General features: G+C 31.8%; 1 protein-coding gene across 1 annotated transcript; it reads right to left on the reverse strand.

The window, feature by feature from the left end:
- Nucleotides 1-1,680: 1,680 nt before the first annotated feature.
- Nucleotides 1,681-19,997, reverse strand: Smp_132320 (putative cadherin; the record flags this gene model as incomplete). Its single annotated transcript, XM_018798923.1, has 9 exons — nt 1,681-2,396; nt 3,925-4,103; nt 5,572-5,662; nt 6,869-7,263; nt 7,756-8,229; nt 8,296-8,622; nt 10,528-10,966; nt 14,918-15,778; nt 19,359-19,997. 9 exons carry the CDS (start codon nt 19,995-19,997, stop codon nt 1,791-1,793), a joined length of 4,011 nt encoding a protein of 1,336 aa, XP_018650764.1. The 3' UTR covers nt 1,681-1,790.
- Nucleotides 19,998-21,294: the final 1,297 nt, after the last annotated feature.

Below are 21,294 nucleotides of genomic sequence, written 5' to 3' on the forward strand. Positions count from 1 at the left end.
AGTACATTGGGAGCTAGGAGAGGACAAACTAAAACGTGACATGGGTACATAAAACTACTTACTGTTAGTCTGAGCCACGTTGGTAGATCCAAACTACCTGGTTGGAGTGCGCGCGATAAGTAGTTGGAAACGTCGGGTGACATTTCCAATCCGGTCACAATGACGCACATGCACTCTTTATCTTATTCTAGATCTCCCGTCTCAGTATTCCTTTACATACAATACCTTAGCATTTTTTTAGAACCTTATTCTGGTTATTCTGTAGTCACCTCTAGTCCGTAATTACTTGTGTTTGATATATCTTGAAATCTTCAACCATTGAGCTACAAGTTTTAAAACTGTGCTCCACATATGCGACGTTTCGTGCAGCATAATATTGATATTGTCTCTCAATAAATGTGAATCATTCTGATTTACAAACTTAAGTTTTCTTAATATTTGTAGTTTCAACCGACCTTTTTCATATTGAATCTTAATGGTTATTAAGTGAGGAGTATTGACTTTCACACATGAAATGCTTTGTAAGTGATATTTATGCAACATTGTCCTACACAGTTGCTATAATAGCCGCTTACGGTATTCAGAACGATTACGAAGGGTGATAGAAACAATTATATCAACCACTGAATTAGGGAATAAACTCAAAGTTAGTAAAAACTGAATGGTTCTCTCTAGTTCACCTGGGGAGTAAATATAATGGATATTTGGATATCAGTACCTTCCATAATACATAAATCGATTAGAAACCTTTCGTTCGAAGTAATTAGTGTCTTAAAACATCATATTCGATCATGGCCAGGAAAGGGAGAAACGTATAGTTCCTGAACCAAAAAAATTCTTGTTTATATTCTCTTATTGATATAGCCGAACGTTTGGTTACACCACGACTAGTTGGGAGTTTTAAAGAATACTTCCTGAGAATCAGTGAAGTCCCTATTTTTAGTATGTTCTTTTTATCTTGAGTGAATATGAAACATAAACAAATTTATTAGTACTCATCTAATGTTATGTACAACCCTCAAATCGATCACATCTGGAGTGTATTACTACATGACACGAGGTATTACAGTAAACGAATACCTGTTCAGGCGTCTTTCCTACGGGACCAGTTTTATTCAGATGAACATAGATTCCCTAGCGAATTATTTTGTCGGTGAATTTAGAGTCAGTTTATATCAACAGAAGTTTGGCTTAGAAATATCGCTCGCTAAAGATAAAATCCTGATTCCTTAGGTAAGACAAAAGAACTATAGAATGATATATGTTCTCATTCGACTAGTACGAAGAATGCTTGTAAATTCTCGTTAAATATAATTTAATAAGGTTCTTGCCTTAAAATGGTTTCACTACCTGAACTATGAATGCCTCAGGGTTCGGAAATGATATTACTAATGAATGTTACCTACTGATGTCAAGCAAACCTAAGCTATTTCTTCATCACTGTAAATTCAAATGGTGTATGTTTTTCCCTGATATTATATATATGTCGGCTGTGCATTAATAAAATGTTTGCAATAATAGCAAGTAGAGGAAACTCAGAAACGTTTAAATTATTAAAAAAATTAGTTTCGACAATGAGCAACCATCCAGGGACAATCAAGCCAAATTTTCTGTTATATTAGAATAAAGTAAACATGGTGGGAGAAAATAAAGATTGGAATGAAGAGACAATTCAAGTTTATAATGTAGATATTGTATATTTACAGTAAACAAATTGAGTGCATATACTAAGCAAATATATGAAAAATTGTTTCATTGACTTCTTTTTATGAATATTTCTCTCCAAATTCCTAAACAAAACTAGCTTGTACAGTCGGAAATGAAATAGCATATTGTGACATTTGATTAGTTTTAGTACAATGAATATCGTTATTATTATCAGTAGTAGTAATACTGTTATTGTGACAACCAGTAGTAATTGTGTCGTTTTTATCCGAAGACGGATGTACTGTTATCATTCTTAATTGTTTACTTGATTGGTCCTCCCCATTATTGAAATTTGAATTAAAGGGCATAGGTTTATTCTGGAGTTTCGTACTAATTAAATCCTTATCAGTGGTATGCCTGGTGGACTTGGATCGTTTTAATTGTGTGCCGTAATATTCAGGTATAAGGTTTATACCATCTAATGTAGAACCAATTTTATTGTATAAATTTGTTTCAGTCCATATTTGGTTGCTTTCTTTATTATGCTGCTTTTTAATCAAATCATGCATACTTTGATTCAAATATGGATCGGATTTCCATACACTTAAATGCGATGTAAGTTGTGGATAACAAACACTACTATTATTTCCAATGTATTGATCATTGTCTGGGATAGGCGTTCTATGAAGTGAGTGAACTTGAGGTCTAACATAATCATCTGATTTACCACTTTCCGTGAAAGAAGCAGCCTGTCGTTGTATAGGTAGAGAGAAGAAAAATAGGTAAAATAATCAATTCAGTATGAAAACTTAAATAAATAAAAATTATGTTATGTTAGAGTTTGAGTTTTTTAGTTGTTGATGTTTAAGCACTGCAATTGATAGGTCTCTTTTTGGTCTATATACATCTTAAGCGGATCGTATTGATCCTGCTACCTAGTCACAATTACTTTCTTAGTAAAGTTCGACGGAAGCTGCAAGTAGGATCCAGGACGCACGTTTCGTCGTATTTTGGATTTGTCTGCTCGATATACTTGCGTCTTATTTTTGATGTTCATACTAAAACCGATCTAATATCTATCACTTCAAACGCCAATGCATTATCTACTGAACTATTGAGTTCAAATAGCCATAAATGTGTACGATGTGAATAGTATGTTATTTTAAATGTAAGGGTTTGAATATTCCCACTGTTGATGATGTTAAGGACAGCAATTGTTCATGCTTTACGGTGTAAACATCAACACTCGAATGCAGGTATATCTAGTTGACCAGTCACAAATAGAATGAAAAGTGCATCCCGGATTTTTTTGCCGAAAAGTGAGAAATATAATGCTGCAGACACACTGAACCAATTAAGCTTGATCTCAATTTGAATTAGTAAAACCTGTTCGATAACAATGATAAGTATCTAACTAATTCATGCAGAGGTGGATAAGATTTTTTTTTTTTATACAATGAAATGACCATATCCTGTTTCGGTTAGGGCGCCTAGGCAGTATTCCAACCCTCACACGTATCGAATGATTTATGTGGAGCATATGTATTTGGTGCCAATGTTTGTACCAATATTTATGTGTTTAAATAAATAAATGACCATATATTTTAGGCTAAAAATTCCCAATAACTGAATAATATGCAGAAGGTCCTAAATACCACATGAATCCGGTTCAAGAAAGCAGTGAATGACCAGCTCTCGTGTTGTCGTAGTTAGTAGTTTTCTTCAGCAATGTGTATATACATACATATCATGTTCAAAAACTTTTATATCTATAGAAATGTTATTTGTTGTTCAAATCGATGGTATAACATTCAATGGTGAATGATGTCTATTTTTATAGTAGGTTGTGGTCATTTATTGTTATAGGTCATTATTTCGTAATAAGATAGAACTAAATGTCCTATCGTGAACATACAATGAACCCATTCGAACAATAATTCAAATTATTAGCTTGTAATAAAAGCAGTAACAATAATCAATTTGTTATGGATTACACCCACTGGGTTAATGAACGGTTCAAAATAGACTGTTACATATTATCTAAACCAATATAATCCCTAAAAATACCGACGCCTATAGACGATTTTTGGTAATAATAACACTAATAATGAATAAAAGTATGATAATTCGAAAAATCACAACAACTTAGGTTGCAAATCCTGCAGGCCTATTATTTCATTGGGTTATTCTATATCGATATAAGTCTCCTATCTATCTATCGTACTGTCCTATTTTAAATCTTTAAATATTCTAAGAAATAAATTGAACTAGAAATACCTGATATGAATTGATGGTATCTTTAATTGGTCGAAATTCAAATTCAGAAGCATCCCATGCATTTCTCGGGGCCAAATGTGCATTTGATGTCTCATTACATTCATTAATGTAACATAAACGTCCATTAGGAACATATTGTTGCTGTTCACCAACATTGTAGGTATGTAACAATCCATTACCTAATTTTATCAATAAAAATTACCAACATGAAAACAAGCTAGAAAATATTTTTATTTGTTATCAGAATGAAGGTTTGTGGAAATTGTAGTAATTTAATAGTTGATTTCATGAGTCGATTTAAACTAGAACACAATTGAAAACCTGGAAGTACTGGACTCCTCAACAGTGCACATCCCATTAATAATAATATTATTATCATTAAGTTTCCATTTATCAATAATATATATACTATTTTCGAATTCATCTGCACTACAAATGAATAATTTTGCAAGTATTATGTAGATTTCGGTTTGGTTTATGTGGATCACTAACACGGAGTAAGATATCCCACTCAGCAAGTTCTAATATATCATACATCATCAACGCATATGCTTTTGAGCACTGTAATCAAAACAGTAGTTCGTTCAAACTGTGTTTATTAATACAGTGATTTAGATCATATCTGTTATTTTATGTCTTACTACTACTTACTAGTAGTAAGTAGTATGAGTTAAATTTAGGGTATTATTACGTCTTAAAAATTGCACTTTTCATATACGTTGAACGTACTCTTTTAGATTGCAATTCTCCTTGCTATTAATTCATTTGTTTGTGTAAGACAACTCACGAACTGTTATATGGAATGGTAAACTAGTTTTTAATAAAGTAGGCAATTCAGTGAAAATTTTCTATCTGACGATCTCACGTACTTAAATTGTACAAACGTATTTATAGTTAATTTGCTAAAAGTAGTAGTTCATAGTAAAACAGAGTGACGTTGATTAAAATACGCATCTCTGAACATTACCGTGCCTGGTTGTCTGAATTATTACATAATTCAGTTAAACATTTAATCAATTCTGGTCACTGCTTCATCAGAATCTTCCTTCAATATGATCTGTACATTTGAGAGAATCAGCTCAAAATAAATGCAAATGAAAAATTTACACACAGTAGTATGTTCAATTCCTTTAGCATGATCTTAACCTTCCTTTCTATCTTCTAATATCTGTCTTTTTCCACTCGTTTCCAATTATTTTTCACAACTACTAATAAGCCAATATACAACTTTCAATTATTCTGATCCTAATATTTATCAACTAGACAATTATCTTCACTTTAAGATTTTTCATGAGCCAATTATTAAGTAACTTTCTTTCAACACAAATTAGATTGCACAACTTAGGTAAATGAAATCATTGAGAAGAAAATCTTCTACGCTGAATTGTCTTTATTCTTCTTTAATGACACAACAAGTATCCTTTTCTAATTGTTATTTGCTCCAAAACACTATAAGCGACTGGAAAATTAATATTATTTTCAAAGGGCCAAGGAGCAATCTTATAAGACAATATCTCTGTGAACTCGATGATAAAAAGAAAATGTTATTAGTAGAAGCAATTAGTAATGTTCAATCTTGAGTTCAATAAACTGGACTATGTTCATTCAAATATATTTACGACTGTTTTGACAAAATAATTTTTTTACCTGGTTTGTAGCCACGATAGAAATTCTTTTTACTTTGATTAGGAAATTCTACTCCAAACGAATTCGGAACAAAGTGATAATAACTACCATGCTAAATGATTTGAGAAAAGAGAGTATAGGAAAATTTATTTCATTTTTTATTGTAGACAAGTTATTGGTAAAATGTATGTAGTTTAGTAAGAGTAAAAGTGTACAGCCGTTAAGTACATACAGTAGCCTATTAGTTAAGTAATTGATGAGGTAGTGAATCTCTATCGACCTTAGGTGGTTGGGAGATGTATTATGTATGCCTAATCACCGCCTTACTCGACAAGTGATGTTTGCTGGTGCCGATTAGAAGTAAGGAGCGACTAAAGCTAAACACAATACTTGTCTATGAAGTCATTGACTTTCGGACTAAGTCACGTTGATAGACACAGCAACCTGATTGGGATATGCGCGATCATCGTAACCGATAGTTGGAGACGTTAGATAACATGGCTCAGAATCGATTACTATGGAGTAGATGAATTCACATTTCGTCTTCTCTTAGATCCAGAGTTTAACAAATATTCCTTTTTCTTCGACAAATCTATTCTTTCTTGTAGAATCATATTGTCTATGTCTAAACTTTTCTACTATCACTAATACTTGTAGTACTTTTATGACTCCGTGATTGGTTTTGAAAATTTCATTTTGCTGTGCTAATGTGGTGTAGAAAATTGAACCGATGTATATATGTGCTACGTTCTACTTTCAGTATTGTTGACTGACTACTGAAGAATAGGTTGATTTTGAATTACTTTTGGATCCCTCTTAAACCAAGAACTACCACATACCTGTCTTTATTTAGTTCTCAGTTTCTTTAGAAATTCACTTCCATAACAACATTCAGAAGGGAACCCATGGTTTTTAAGCACAAGCACAGTACATTCATGCTATCTTCCCCGATAACTCTTGAAAAAACTAATAATAAGAATCATTGTCATAAGTGACTATAGGTAGAACTAGATCAGAAATTAGGTAATCCTAAAACGTGTCCTGTATTTCACCCAAATAAAGAGAACACAAGCATATATACTCTTTAAGATGATAAAGTTTAAGTGAAAGGTCATATACAAGTGCTTTTGGATCCTACTAGATGCGTTTTAAAGATAAGTTGCGTTTGTAAGACATTTTATCCTAATGAAAAGGGAAATTATTAACTTCAACCACGTCAAAGAAAATGCATTTCAGATATTAGCGGAAATTAGTCTTATATATATATATCACGTTTTGTACTTAATCACGTTTTGTACTTAATTAATAATAAACTAACCATTGTATCATTAGTTTCATTGACAATATTAGGTATATTTACAGTCAATGGATTTATTGGCCAACATCTATGATTGCTATTGGTAACATATGAAGTGTGCTTACGACTAAAATCATTAAAATCATAATTTGAGTGAGATGGCGAAAGAGAATTGCTAAAACTACTAGTATTATCAGCGATGAGAGCATTTGATACATCAGAATCCACAAAGAAATCTTGATTCTCACGATGTCGACAATTTCGACTGTTAGTGATCAAATGGTGTTCTCGTCGTTGTTGTTGATTATTATTATTATGCGAAATCGGTAAATGTACAACAGAATGGCTACAACATATTGGACTAACTGGTGTTAAAGAGCCCAAATTGAAATTTGTTTGTTTATATTTTAATAAATCTGTACATACTCCATAATCAATATGACTCAAATATTTCAACGTTGTTGTTGTTGCTGTATTTGTCGTCATTATTGTTTTTATTGGTGTATTATTATTACAATGAGCAGTTATGTTAGTAGTAGTGGTTGTTGTTGTTGTAACCGTCGTATGATCAAGTAAATTTTTCAGATATGGCTTTTCATCAATATTCGATGACAATGTTGATTGACTACGTCTAGACAACAGACATGTACTGCAACATGAACACTTATTATTATCATATATATCTGGGATAAAATGCAGAAAATTATATTTATGACGTAAATAAATACATAATCCAATCATGATCAAAATAAAAAATAAAATAACTATAATGATAATGAAGAGAAGAACATTTGAATCAAGATTTTTAAATAAGGGCAATGTCAATAAATCATTGCTAGTAGTGTATAATTCATGTTGACTTCTATCATATAAGTCAAGATTATTTCTAAGAGTATGATGATTATTACTGTGCATTTGATTAGATGATGATGACGATGATAGAAAATCATTAAACTGATAATTCCTATTATTTTTTATATTTGATGCCCATTGTGGTTCAGACTGATCAATTAATAAACGTAATAACAACTGTGTTTCCAATGATGGTTGACCTTCATCTCGTACTATTATATGCACTTGATATTCACCTAGATCATCTTTTGTTAATGTACGACGTGTTTTCAACATACCATTATCTCGATCAATTGTAAATAAATCACTGCTTTTTAAATCTTGTACCATTTCAAAATGAAATTTCCCATTGAATTGATCAGCATCACGATCATTTGCGTTAATACTGATAATTTCATGACCAGCGTAAACACGATATGATAAACGATGTACAGTAGAATTGGATGTCATTGGATTAGGAAATATAATCTCTGGTCTATTATCATTTACATCAATCACATTGACAATAACAGATAATGAAGCTGTATGACCTGGATAACGATGATTATTTATAATATAAGCACTTGGATAATTATTTTTTATATCATGATAAGTACGAACAGGTTCGTTGTCTGTAGCAACAATAATAAATTGGAAAGCTTCCTCTGTTTCACGATCCAATGGGCGTGTTGTATTCAAAAAGTATCGTCCATTGCCAATTTCATGTAATGTAAAAGGTAGATCTCTTCTTCCATGTCCTGGATCAATACGCACTTGTAATCCCTTATGCTGGTGTTGTTGTTGTTGTTGTTTTGGAATTTGAGAGAAACTTGATGACGATTTTCCAAAATAATCACCAGTTTGTTTTTCAAGTAACCCAGGATAATAAATATCATCAAGTTGTACAAATGAAAATATATCAGGATCAATCACTGCGATTTCACCTATTTTAGTACCAGTTGGTTGATTTTCTTCAATGTTAAATGTAGGTCCTGTGCTGATAATTCTTGGAGGATTATCATTTTCATCTAGGATAATTACTTGAATTAAAGCGAATGAATGTAATTGATGTGAAATGCCATGATCTGTAGCTTTAATCAAAATGAATACTTCATTTGTTATTATTCCATTTTCTTCACGATCAATTAATTGACGAGTTGTTAAATCACCATGAGTTGCATTTATTTGAAATAAATCAAATGCTTCTTGTTTACTATGTATTTCAATTACATCATCATTCATATGATTATTATTATTATTATTATAAGTTTGTTGATTTAGTAGAATATGTTGAAATTGTGGTGAGTAGCTTAGTTTTGAAAATAAATTATTAAATGAATATGACTCAATCATTTCAAATGTAACACGACCATTTTCACCGGAATCATTATCAGTAGCATTTAAATGAGCAATTAAAGTAGATGATGGTCTATTTTCAGGTATATATACAGTATATACAGAAATATTAGCTAAGAATGCTAAAAATATAGGTGAATTATATACTTTGTGCTTGTCTTGTTCAGTTTCTAATAAATAAGTTAACTTTTTCATTGACCATGGTTGTACTGGTATATAATCTTTCGGTTGTCGTTGCTGAAATTTATCTGTATTGTAAATGTTGGCCGCTGTCAAACTTAATGTAGAAACATGAATTTCTGGAATGCAATCATTTTGATCATCAATTTCTACCTATAATAAGACCAAGTGGGAATAATAGTAATGAATTAAACAGGAATTATTTATACACATTCTGTTATGAATTCAAAGATAATAAATTATCAGTGTGGAGTAGTGGAAATTTTCGAGTTTTATTGAAATTATGAACCGATCAATATCAGACCCATACTAGGCCGAAATGGACGTCCAGTGCTTCTAGGTTATTAATGATGATCTAACAATGATAAGTTCATGGTTTCAATGAAACTCAACAATCTCCACAACCCTATATTGACAATTATCATATGGTCACTAGCGACTAACTTCATGAGGAAATTCGCGGAGTTCTAGTGAGAAGACACGACCAGTGGGTAGTTACCCACTGAAGTGTTTTAGAGGTTGAACTGCATAAAATACATTTGGTCAGTCAGTTATTTATAAACTAAAACCAATCAAGTTAATACATATCGGAAATTTCCTTTGTACATAACAACCAAATGGACTCAACAGAAATGGAAGCTTTAGAGGTTTGTGGAGATTTTTGAACTTTCACAGTTGACATTATGGACCGATCTTAGTTAGACAACGATTGAAAACAAGCAAGTGTCGGACACTTGCTTCCTTCTAGTATGGGGGTCTTCTGTACTGAATATCCGCGAACCACGAAGGACAAATTGAAAACCTTCAGGTTTCAGGTTGGGTACTTCCCCTTTAAACTACTGATGTTCAATGATGTTTAGATCTAAATTCAATCAATTCGCGATATTGTTGAACAACTTTCCATCGCCCTTAATAGATAACTGATCCAAAACCAATAGAGCTGAGTTCCGCAGGTCACGTCCCATTGGAATTAAGTCTCAATGATCGCACATTATCGTGACTCGAGCCTAGACATTAGAGCCAAATGTGATGGTCTTAAAGTCAAGCGCTTGCTATGAAACCTAAAGGTCCTGTACTTAGCCATCGGTTAGGTAATGGATATGCACTGCTGAGGAGTCAGTTAGTGAACGATAAATGTTCAGTGTTTCTTATTTCTCAATGATTATCTAAACATTGTCACTTTTTGATGACTACCATGAGAAATAAAAGCTTTGCATCCTTACCGTATTCTCAAGAAAAACTTAAACAAGAAAAGCCGAATCAGAAATATTTTCTATGTGAAACAAAGTAATTTATTTCTAAATAAAAATTACTTACCACAACTGTTGCAGTCGATGTTTTCGGTGGTATATCCGAATCCGTACAACTAATTACAATTCTATTCTCATCACCTATTTCACGATCTAATGATTTAATTGTTTGCAAAACATATCTTACTTCATTTGCTTTATTCAATTTATAATTATCTGATTCAAATAAACTGTAGAATTCATCATGTGTCTCTAATTTACATGAGATTAATGCAGTCTTAGACAATGAAGCACTATTAACTCTATTCGATAATGATGATATAGAAGAAGAGGAAGAATGTAAATGATAATTATTGTTATCATTATAATCAGGATCTGTGACTATGATGAAAGCGATAAAATATAAATTCATGGAATTTTCTGTAACATGTTTATAATGTTCATTTTTCTCGTTAGAATAATCAATTTGAATAAATGGAGGTTCATCATATTCATTGTCAACCTATAAATTACATAGATGTAAATATACAGTAATTGTGTTTTAAAAAATTCTTCATAGCAATATGAGAATTAAAAATTACTTGTCTATGTAAATAAATGTCAATTTGAAAAAAAACAAATGAGTATGAATGAGGTAACTTCCAAATCCGACCACACCTACCTACCTCATGACTTCATTTAAAAAAAGCACACACACACACACCGGTAAACCATCAAACAGAAAAATGAAAAATAAAAAAGAAATTTGAAATTTTATTCCACAGACAATTTATTCTTTAAGAAAAAAGATTATGAAATGTTAATTTCCAGCTTTAGTTGGAAATTGCTTATAGACTATAGTAAAATATATCTCAGTTAATATACCAGGTAAATCTGATGAGATGTGTTTTTTTATTCTTTTTTTTTGTAAATAATGTTATCAATTTTACTTAAGTGGGATAATTGTCAAACTATCCTCAGTATATATAAGTACATGCTGTACAAAATTGTATCTAATTTCTGATATGACACAAAAGAAATCTATCTAAACTGAGGATTTCTTGATAGTAGTTCCCCAATAAAAACATTATTTGCATGAAATAGATTTTTCATCCAACTAAGATAGTTTTCACACCGTAAGACTCTGATCTTAACATTTTCATTATTATCAGTAAAGCGTTGTGGAGATTGTTGAGTGTAAATTGATGTCTAGAGGTTAAGCGTTCGTGCACGAGACCTAAGTTCTTGGGTTCGTGTCCCCCTTGCGGGATCGTGGAGTCTCATAATAGGACTAAACGGCCGTCCAGTGCTTCAAGGTTTTCAATGGTGGTCTAACATTGATCCATTCATGATGTCAATTTTTATCATTACTAGAAAACTCAATTTCTCATCAAAGTATATTATTTTGAGATAGTTGAGAAGGTTTGTAGCTTAGGTAGATGATTTCGAAGGAGTTTCGTTTTCTGAGCTAAATGGTTTAGTCATGGAGCTTATATTAATCTTCTGAAAAACATTATCATCACAAACTTAATGTAGGAGTGAATTAAGTGAGATTCCTCCACATATAACTAACAGTTAATCCTGTCGACCTCAATCTTGATTGTTTATTGTTGACTTTGCACCTGACAATCGGCAAAAAATTGCATCGGACAAAGTGGACGCCCCCTCCATCTTCGCCTGCACGAACATCAATTAGCAGTGAAACGCCATGATAAATCTGCGCTTATATCAATGCATATAGACAACTGTGGATATACATTCAACTGGGAAAATGTTGAAATCTTGGATAGAGAGAATGCTAAGAACACCAGAGAATTTTTATGAGCTTAGCACTCAGGTTAATCAGCAATCAACAAACGCATAGAAATGCGGCCATGAAACATGAAGTTTTAATATGCAACAAGAACAACAACACTGACCACTTACTATTGTCATAGAACAGAGCAGGAATTCCCATGTGTGTATATTTAGAAAGATGTTATGTACTGTTTAACTTGTCTTAGCATTTAAACCTTCTTTGAAAGGAATTATAAGTCAAAAAGTTTATTCGCGGGAGTATATGATTTGAACAAGTTTTATCTATGTAAATATTACAAGACTACGTTGTTGAAAATTGCATGAATTAATAAAATGTAAGCTCAATAATAGCCTCCAATCTTAACTTTCAAAGCTAATCGAAAGTGCTACGTGTTTCCAAAAGCATTGATTGTACCTCCCTAGTTGAAATAACAGTAAAAACGCATCACAGTGATTAGTGAATTTTAATTAAGCTGATCGATCAAACCAAATTTTGTTGTTTGTTTGTTTGTTTGTTACCTCATAGCTTTCATCAGACATACCCCATAATATTTATGTTCTTTTCTAAGGAAGTAACTAATGATTTTCTGAAATTCTCATTGGCGTATAAACTTATCAAGTTCCTAAAAAATGAGTCGAAACAAATCTAAAACTCGGATTCAATAACACCACTATGTCTACGTTAGTCATAAAAGAATAAAATTTTACGATTCGAAAGAATCTATTGGTCAGTCAAATGAACTGGCAAGAACATGTACCGGTAAAACTTTCCACAAATCATAACCATATTGAGAGAGAGAGAGAGAGAGAAAAGAGGTCAACAAGATGACAAGTAGAGAAATCGAAAAGACATCAGTTGTGATGATAAATCAAGTGTGAGAAATATATAATGTACGTGAAACAAATGCCATCATGACCAATTTCAATTCATGTTACATCCAAGGTCTCTTACTAAATATATTATGATTGCCAGACAGTTTCCGGATAGAAAGTCTGAATCTATAGATATGATTTAGACCAGCAATTTTAGTGTGGTTATTCACATCCTAATTGCCAAAAAATAACTAGGCTGAGCTTCCCTTGGCATGACCTAACGGAATTATAACTAGAGTGTCAAAGTATTCAATACTTAACAATTTCAAACCTATTGCATCTAAATATCACTACTTTGAATATAACTGATACAACGAATTTGTTAACGAATTTGGTAATGACCTTTCAAAATCGCATACTTCCTTAAGTTTTTTTGCCTGACTAAGTTTGTTCTCAGAAATGAAGAATAACTAAGAATATTAATGTTCTACAGCATATCCAAAATAGTAAGTTTCAAAAACAATAGTAACATTGTTTATAGGGTTAAAATGACAATAGTTGGATAGGTGCTAGCAGGGAAACCCAGGGCCGACCTCTCGTCCTGGTCAATCTAGAGGTGCCTGTATCTTAGTGCTGATGATCAATTGTAATCCATGACACAAACAACAAGGAAATACAAACCTTTAAATATAAAAGACATATTTTGTTGCACAAACTTGTGGCTATCCTGATTCCACAGCTCAGTGAATAATGTTCTGAAGTTTAAAGCGAAATCTATTGAATTTAAGTCTCATGGTGACTATTGAGTATGAGATGCAAGTAAATCCAGTTGATGAATCCCAAGTATAATAAAACCCATGAGTCCCAAATTTCATTGCTAACAACTAGCCAACTTTATTAAAAACTTGTGACTAAATGGCAATATTGAGACAATCTACTCAGGATAGATATATTTGCATATATATAAAACTGAGTTTTCATAATTAATTGACTGATCTGGGACATTTTAGTTTATTTAAGAATTCAATAATGAATCGCATGAAATTATACATTGAATTTCATCACAAAAATCATTCATAAGTAAATATCAAATAAATGATGAATGTTATTTATGCTGAACAATGAAAAGAATATCCATACTTCAAATTTGAAACAAAAATATACACTGAAATCAATGCTATTGGGACAAATACATAAAAAATGGTAAGAATATTCATTACAAACTAAACTAAATAAATCAACGTGGTATAAAGTTACACAATCATCATCGACTAATCAAAGACAATGAACACGATATTATTACTCAACCGCACAGTATGTCTACAAATAATATGCATACGTACCACACACGTCACTTGATTTATGTGTGGGTTATGATACTGTCCGGGTGCCCAGACCGAAGCAGGTGGTTTCCTTAGGGGACCATACCCGGAGCCTTCGACCTAAACGTCTAATCCACAAGGCAGTGGAGTAACGTAAGGGGATGCAGTCCCATGATACCGGTGACCAACGATTGGTTCATACGCCCTTTGTACCCTCGGTATCCTGGAGCCCATGTGCACCACTGGTTTGTAATCAGGGTTTTCCAACTACCCTAAGTGGATCCTCCGTATCCACTAACCCAGTTAAAGCGTCAGACATCCGCCTTTTGTCCTCTCAATTTCGTAAACAACACCCCCGCCACGAGAAGGCAGTGAGTAGGACTTCCCTGGCAGAGGCTATATACGCGTGGCCATGTGAAAGCATTTAGAGAGAGCTAACCCTTCCACTCTTGGCCGTACCAGGGCATTTGGGGGCAATTATAAGTGTTCTATTCTAATGAATGTGATAAAAACATTTTTTGTGTAACCGATATTTTACTTACTTTCACAATAATCTTAGCTGTTGCTGTCATATCTGAAGAGATTCTGTGGTTTGATGACGATAAAACTGAAGGTGGATTATAAGCTAGAACTTCTAAAATATGTTCTGATTTTGTTTCATAATCAAGTGGTCGCTGAATCGATAGTCTACCAGTTGAGTCATCTAAATGAAACCAGTAACCTGGTGGATATTGGTTCACATTCACCACGTCATTACTAGTAAGTAATGATGATGATATTGAAGTAATCCATTCAGAACCTTTAGGAAATTTATAAATTATAACGGCGTTCTCTCCATCATCTGCATCTGTAGCACTCAACTGTAATATGGTTTTATTTATAATTCCTTCACTGACATGAATTTCATAAACTGATTGGTTAAAAACTGGTGCATGGTCATTTATGTCTAATACATGAATAAATAAATAAAGTGTACCAGTTTGCGATGGTTGACCGCCATCAATAGCAAGAATCCGTAATTTATATTTATCTTTCTCCTCACGATTCAGAGGTTTCAATAAAACAAGTTCAAGTTTTGAAATAACCGACTCTGTTCTATCATTTGATACATGACCAATTGAATGTGAAGGATAATGTCCATCAGAACTAGTAACAATATTTTTTGTGTAATTCAATTGGAACGTAGGTAAATCTGATTCACTCATATTTAAATGATCAAGATTTTCTAACTCATAACGTTGAACATTGAATGGTGAGGAGTCCAAATCTTCAGCCAATGGTAAAACTATACGACTTCCTACTGGAGATGCCTCAGATAAATTTGTAATAAGAATAGGTTGTCCATCAGAAGATGCTGGAAGACTCTTTTGTTCTAATAACATTTTTAAGTGGTCTTTAGGATGCTAAAATTTGTTTTACGAAGAAAATGAAATAGGCACATGATTAGCACATAAGCGAATAATAATATTAATAATAAATAGATCTCATTTGTAGTGATTTGCAACACAGATCACTTTTTCAATGTCCTATACAAAAATGGGAATCTTAAAAATATATTACAGAAAGTCATGATCACTAAACAGCTAGAGCAGACCAGTTCTAATATTGACTTTAATCTAATTGAGTGATCAGAATGCTTGGATAAGCTAAACTATATAGAAGTTAGCAAAATGCACACCGACATGTATTTGCCGAACGATTATTATCTATAATTTAATTTATATTTGTTGCCAGTCAGAACCATCCCGATAACAGACATGTAGATATTGATTCTGGTTGTACAAATAATTCATTTACACAACGTATCTAACTCACTCTTACATATGATTTACCATACAACCTTGGTACACAATGTGATATGTCATATTCTGTCTGCTTTGCACGGTGTATCAATTCTCCGGAATGTTTATCTCTACAATTAATAGATTAATATGTTTCACAAAGTTGGTAAATCTTCAGAAATAGCATTCTCAAAAGTTTTCAAGCATATGTAAAAAGTAAACGTTAATAATCATAAACTGTGTTAGCAGCAAGTACTTGTAATCATGCACTAAACATTATACTTGTCTAAGAAGAACCAAGGCAATAATGAACGCGATCAATAAAATAAGCTACAAATATTCGCCAATGTATTCTATTTTCAACTATCTGATTAGTTAATAGTCAGATATAACCAAACGATTATATATATTCATAAATATTATAAGTTTTATATGTATGCATGGGAAACGACAAGTGAATAGGAAGGAAAAATGAACAGCGATAGAAGGGAATGTAAAAGCATCACGAATATAACTTCTAAAATATATCTTGATATATATATATATATATATAGAAAATTAATCAATACAAACTTAAAGTAGCCTTCATCTATCAAGTTCTATGCCAACTAAGATGTATCTACCTATATACATGTATAAACTTCTTATTGAAATTTATCTTCAGATATTTAGACAACTGAATAATTTTTAATTCCAAGTTAAAACCAGCTTGACATGTAAATAATAAGAAAAAACATTATCCCTAATAATCACTGATGCAAGTATGTATGTGCATGAAAAAGCTTCTTGCTTGTTTGTTTTTTTTCACTTTCGTAAAATTTTATTTATATATAACAGATAAACAAGAAAGAGTATGACCATTGTGTATCCCCACTCACCATCACTCACCAACGTAAATACTGTCAACGCTATAACATAAAATTGGGACAAATTCTTTATATAATACAAACACAACATGATAACAATTGGTATGACAACTACTAACAATACAGTATTGACTTTTTCGTATCTTCTTCTTCTTCTCCTTTTCCCAGTTTCTTCGCGAGACAAGTCATTATACAAAAATAGATCAAATAATTTGATATATAACTAACTTTACAACGATTCATTTGACATGACACTAAAAATTGACTAAAATAACTGAAATGTGCTTATATGCGTTTAATATATCATTGTACTTGTCATCAGATTAGAATTTTTTTTCAAATTCTAAACAAAAGAACAAATTATTCTCCATATATTTAAGTATAGGCTTGAAATAGTTTGTAAAAAAATTTATGAATAAGCCCTTCTAGTTTGTCAATTTTTCTTTAGATAAATCAATCAATGATATAAATAGTTCATTTACACCTATTCGAGTATTCAAACATACGCATACATAGCTGCCAGTAAGTAAGTGTTACTTAGAAACTTTAAGTAATAGAACTAGTTAAAAGAGAGGATGTTTGTAAATGGCTTTTCATACGATCGAAAGATTTTAGATAAATTATGTGTAGAAATTTGAAGATTTATGCACAAACTAATATTCTATATTTGAACTGAATTATCCAGTGTTTTCTAGTCTTTAATGATTGTCTCTAAGATTAGTCTGTAGCGTAAACTATGAAACATAGTAATCTTCATAAAACAAATCAATTGGAAAATCATTAAAAAGACAAGGAATCTTTTAGTCAGTTATTATTATCTGAGTTTAACACTTTCCATCAAGTAGTAGTGGATACTCGGTAGAATTTATATGGAATCCCACAACCCATCATTTAAATCTTACTCATTCTGTGGTGTATGCTACTTATGCCTGTCGACACAATTAGTAAGCAACACCAACATAAAGTGGAAAACTTGACAGAAGCAGGTTGGGAAGATCGAATAGAAGATAATGGGAACAATGAGTAATTGGTATCGAAATGAAAGAACAATAAAGTCTGAGACAATTAATTGGTGTTTTGCAAATGAAGGATTAAACGTATGGCTTTCATATTTTACTAAATAACTCCGTAGTTATGTTTTAAAATGCATATGGTTGTCCCCATCTGTTTTCGTTCATTACAACTATACAATGTATCACAATCTTCAACAAATGTCATCAGTCAATTACTGTCTTATTATAGACTTTGATGATTTGAACGTTAGCCGACCATCCAACAAAACCCTGAGAAATTCATCTAAAACCCAGTACATCAGGGATTTTATGGTCATTATTTAATATTAGATGGTTTCATATAACAGTACATTTCGTTGAAACTTATACATGAGATTTTCTTCTATTTCAGTATTCCGATGGAAAGACACTGTAGTTCTATAGTGAACGAAAACTCAGGTACGGTGAACCAATTTATTTTTTATGCAAAATTAAACAGTGCCTTTGTAAAATCTGAAAATAAATACATCATTCGGATATCCTCGTTGAGTTGTCGTTTACATACTTCATCATTTTTCCGATGCTGTTGTTATTCCGACTGTTCTTCTTTCTCCTTCCTTTTCTATTTATTTCAACTTTCTGCTGATAACCATTTCAATTCCAGTTCCCGCTAAATACTACTTATGTCTGTTCGCATACGTAGCGTGCACCATAGTACCAGTAGAACACTTATTTTCAGAAAATTCTGCAACGCCTTTGCTATAACGAGGTAAATATTGTAAAAGTTGTAACAATTGGAACTGTCTTACGAAGAATTACTGCTAAACTCTTCGATTATTGTATCGTGTTGTTTACGACCAAAGCTGAACAATTTACTTGCCGTTGGATTAAAATCCAAACATCTTAAAATCCTCATTGATAACCTAGGTTATAAAATTGTCTCAAAACATCATGTTTCGTGCAGAATGATTTATGTGATATTGTGTAACATCATAAACAATATTTACTAAAACCTTGACACAATTATTGAACACTGCACTCTAATTATTACTTCTCAAGTGAAGCAAAGTGGAAAAGAACTTTGATGATAACAGATTATTGAGAAGAACTAGTGTTTGTATGATATACACAACAACAAGTTAATTTTACCAGTCAAGTTAGATTTATACGCACTCTAAACAAAATAAGACCGAACTTATTAAAATAAACATCTACCCAAATAAGTTCGACATTTGTAATCTTATTCAGAAATGTATAAAATTAATATAAGTTTTTTATTATCATACAAATAATTAACAAGAAATAATCCATATATATGTATAGAAAAGAACAAACTTCACTTACTTTAAACTGTGGTACATGATCATTTTCGTCACATATAATAATTGTTATTTGATGTGTATCCGGTACCTCGGATGGTGATGTCATAACTGACACAGTTAAATTAAATGTACACATTGGATTATATAGAGATTCAGTATCATCTATTTTAGCAGAACATAAATTAGGATAATAAGTTGATTGTGTCTGTAAACCATGTATATTGTTCCTAGATGTTGTATGTGAAAGATAATTATACTGATAATTCATAAAGTTGGTATGTTCAAAAGATCCAATATTAGAAGAAATGGTTGATGTTGTAGTTATTGTTGTTGTAGATCCTTCGAGTGGACAACATAATCTAGACTGTAGACATAATTTATCACGATCTATAAAACGTGATGTAATCAATTGATGATTTTCATTAATATCAAAATATTCTCGTCCTTTAGATGATTGCAATAATGATAATTTATAACCTGACTGAATATAATTTAATAGGAAATCTTTAGATACAATTTCATTTTCACGTGTATTATCTCTTAATACAATAGGATTAAATGTAATAGTGTAATTGATGAAAGATATTACATGTAGGAAATAGATTGTATAAGATAATTTTATGGTACAGTTATGAAAAAGTTTGGCTAACAGTGAAAACATGATTTCTTTTTAAAATTTTTCTATCCACTTTAATTCATTTGTACAATCTGATTGATTGATGTATCCAAAGGAAGGAGTAGAACTGATCACACTGAATCTAAATGATTATAAAGGATGCGGTTTTTTTGGAGGAAAAAAGAAAAATGAGGAAGAAATAGCTATTATCATCATTTAGTTCAAATCTATTTAGAAATCTTGGGAAACATACTTTTTCTTAAACATTATCAATAAGTAAATCGTCACTACATTCGGTTACCAATTCTTCTTTCTGCAAACTCCGTAAACGTTATAGGTGATTAAGGTAAATGTGACACTAATCCTGGAAGTTATTGGGGTTTTTTCTAATTAAAATTGTGAAACGAACAGAAAACTTTCTATTAACATCCACCGGTCTAAACACTGAAACCAATTCCGTAGATCAACTTAACAACTAACAATTAGTTGATCTCCCGATCTTTAATGTTATGTTATTTGATGAAAACCATGTTTGACAGTAAAAATATTAGGATTTCATTTCTTTTGAGCACTTTTTTGAAAGATGTTGATACTATCCATTTCCCTTAACAGTTAATTTTATAATAATTTCAAAAGGAAATCATGTTAATCAAACTTATTAGCAGTGATCATTCATATTCGATGGGGATTCAAGGTTCAAACTGTTGGGGTGATACAGAAAACTCGCAAAAAACAAGAAAGGCTCAGGAAACATTAGGAAGCATTGTATCCAGTCAGTATTCACTAGAAGTTTTGCCAAAAATATCACGAAAGTGAAAAGTCACATGTAGAGTTTCTGGTAGGCTGATTACTATACTGCTACTATGTTTAGTAGCATTCCAGAATTTTCGGGAAAACCAAAGGATTACTAAAATACTATAAAAACCATATATTTTCTGTACATAAATGAACCTTTGGAGTAAAGTGCTTCTCGCATATTTTGTGCCTTTTCTCTCATGTTCAAGTTGCTGTGTAGATTTACCTTGGGGGTTACGAGAATAGCTTAGGAACCGAGTATAGCGTTCAACTAGCAAGACTTATCAAAAACTAATAATTAAAATATTGTATTCCATATCTGTTTGAACCATTGACCAAAGTTAAACAAGATTAGATGTGACCCCGATAAATTGAAAGTCACCAATGAGCAATATCATTAATGATATACATGAAAATGGTGTATGTCAGTTATAAAAACTATTATCATTTAACTTAATAATTGATGAGGAAAATGCACGAAACTAATTTATTTAGCAGTGAATAATTTTTAAAACTTATTTCTCTAATCATTCCATACTATTGTTAA

The sequence above is a fragment of the Schistosoma mansoni genome, chromosome 3 (genome assembly GCF_000237925.1).
Source record: "Schistosoma mansoni strain Puerto Rico chromosome 3, complete genome".
NCBI classification, from domain to species: Eukaryota; Metazoa; Platyhelminthes; class Trematoda; order Strigeidida; family Schistosomatidae; genus Schistosoma; species Schistosoma mansoni.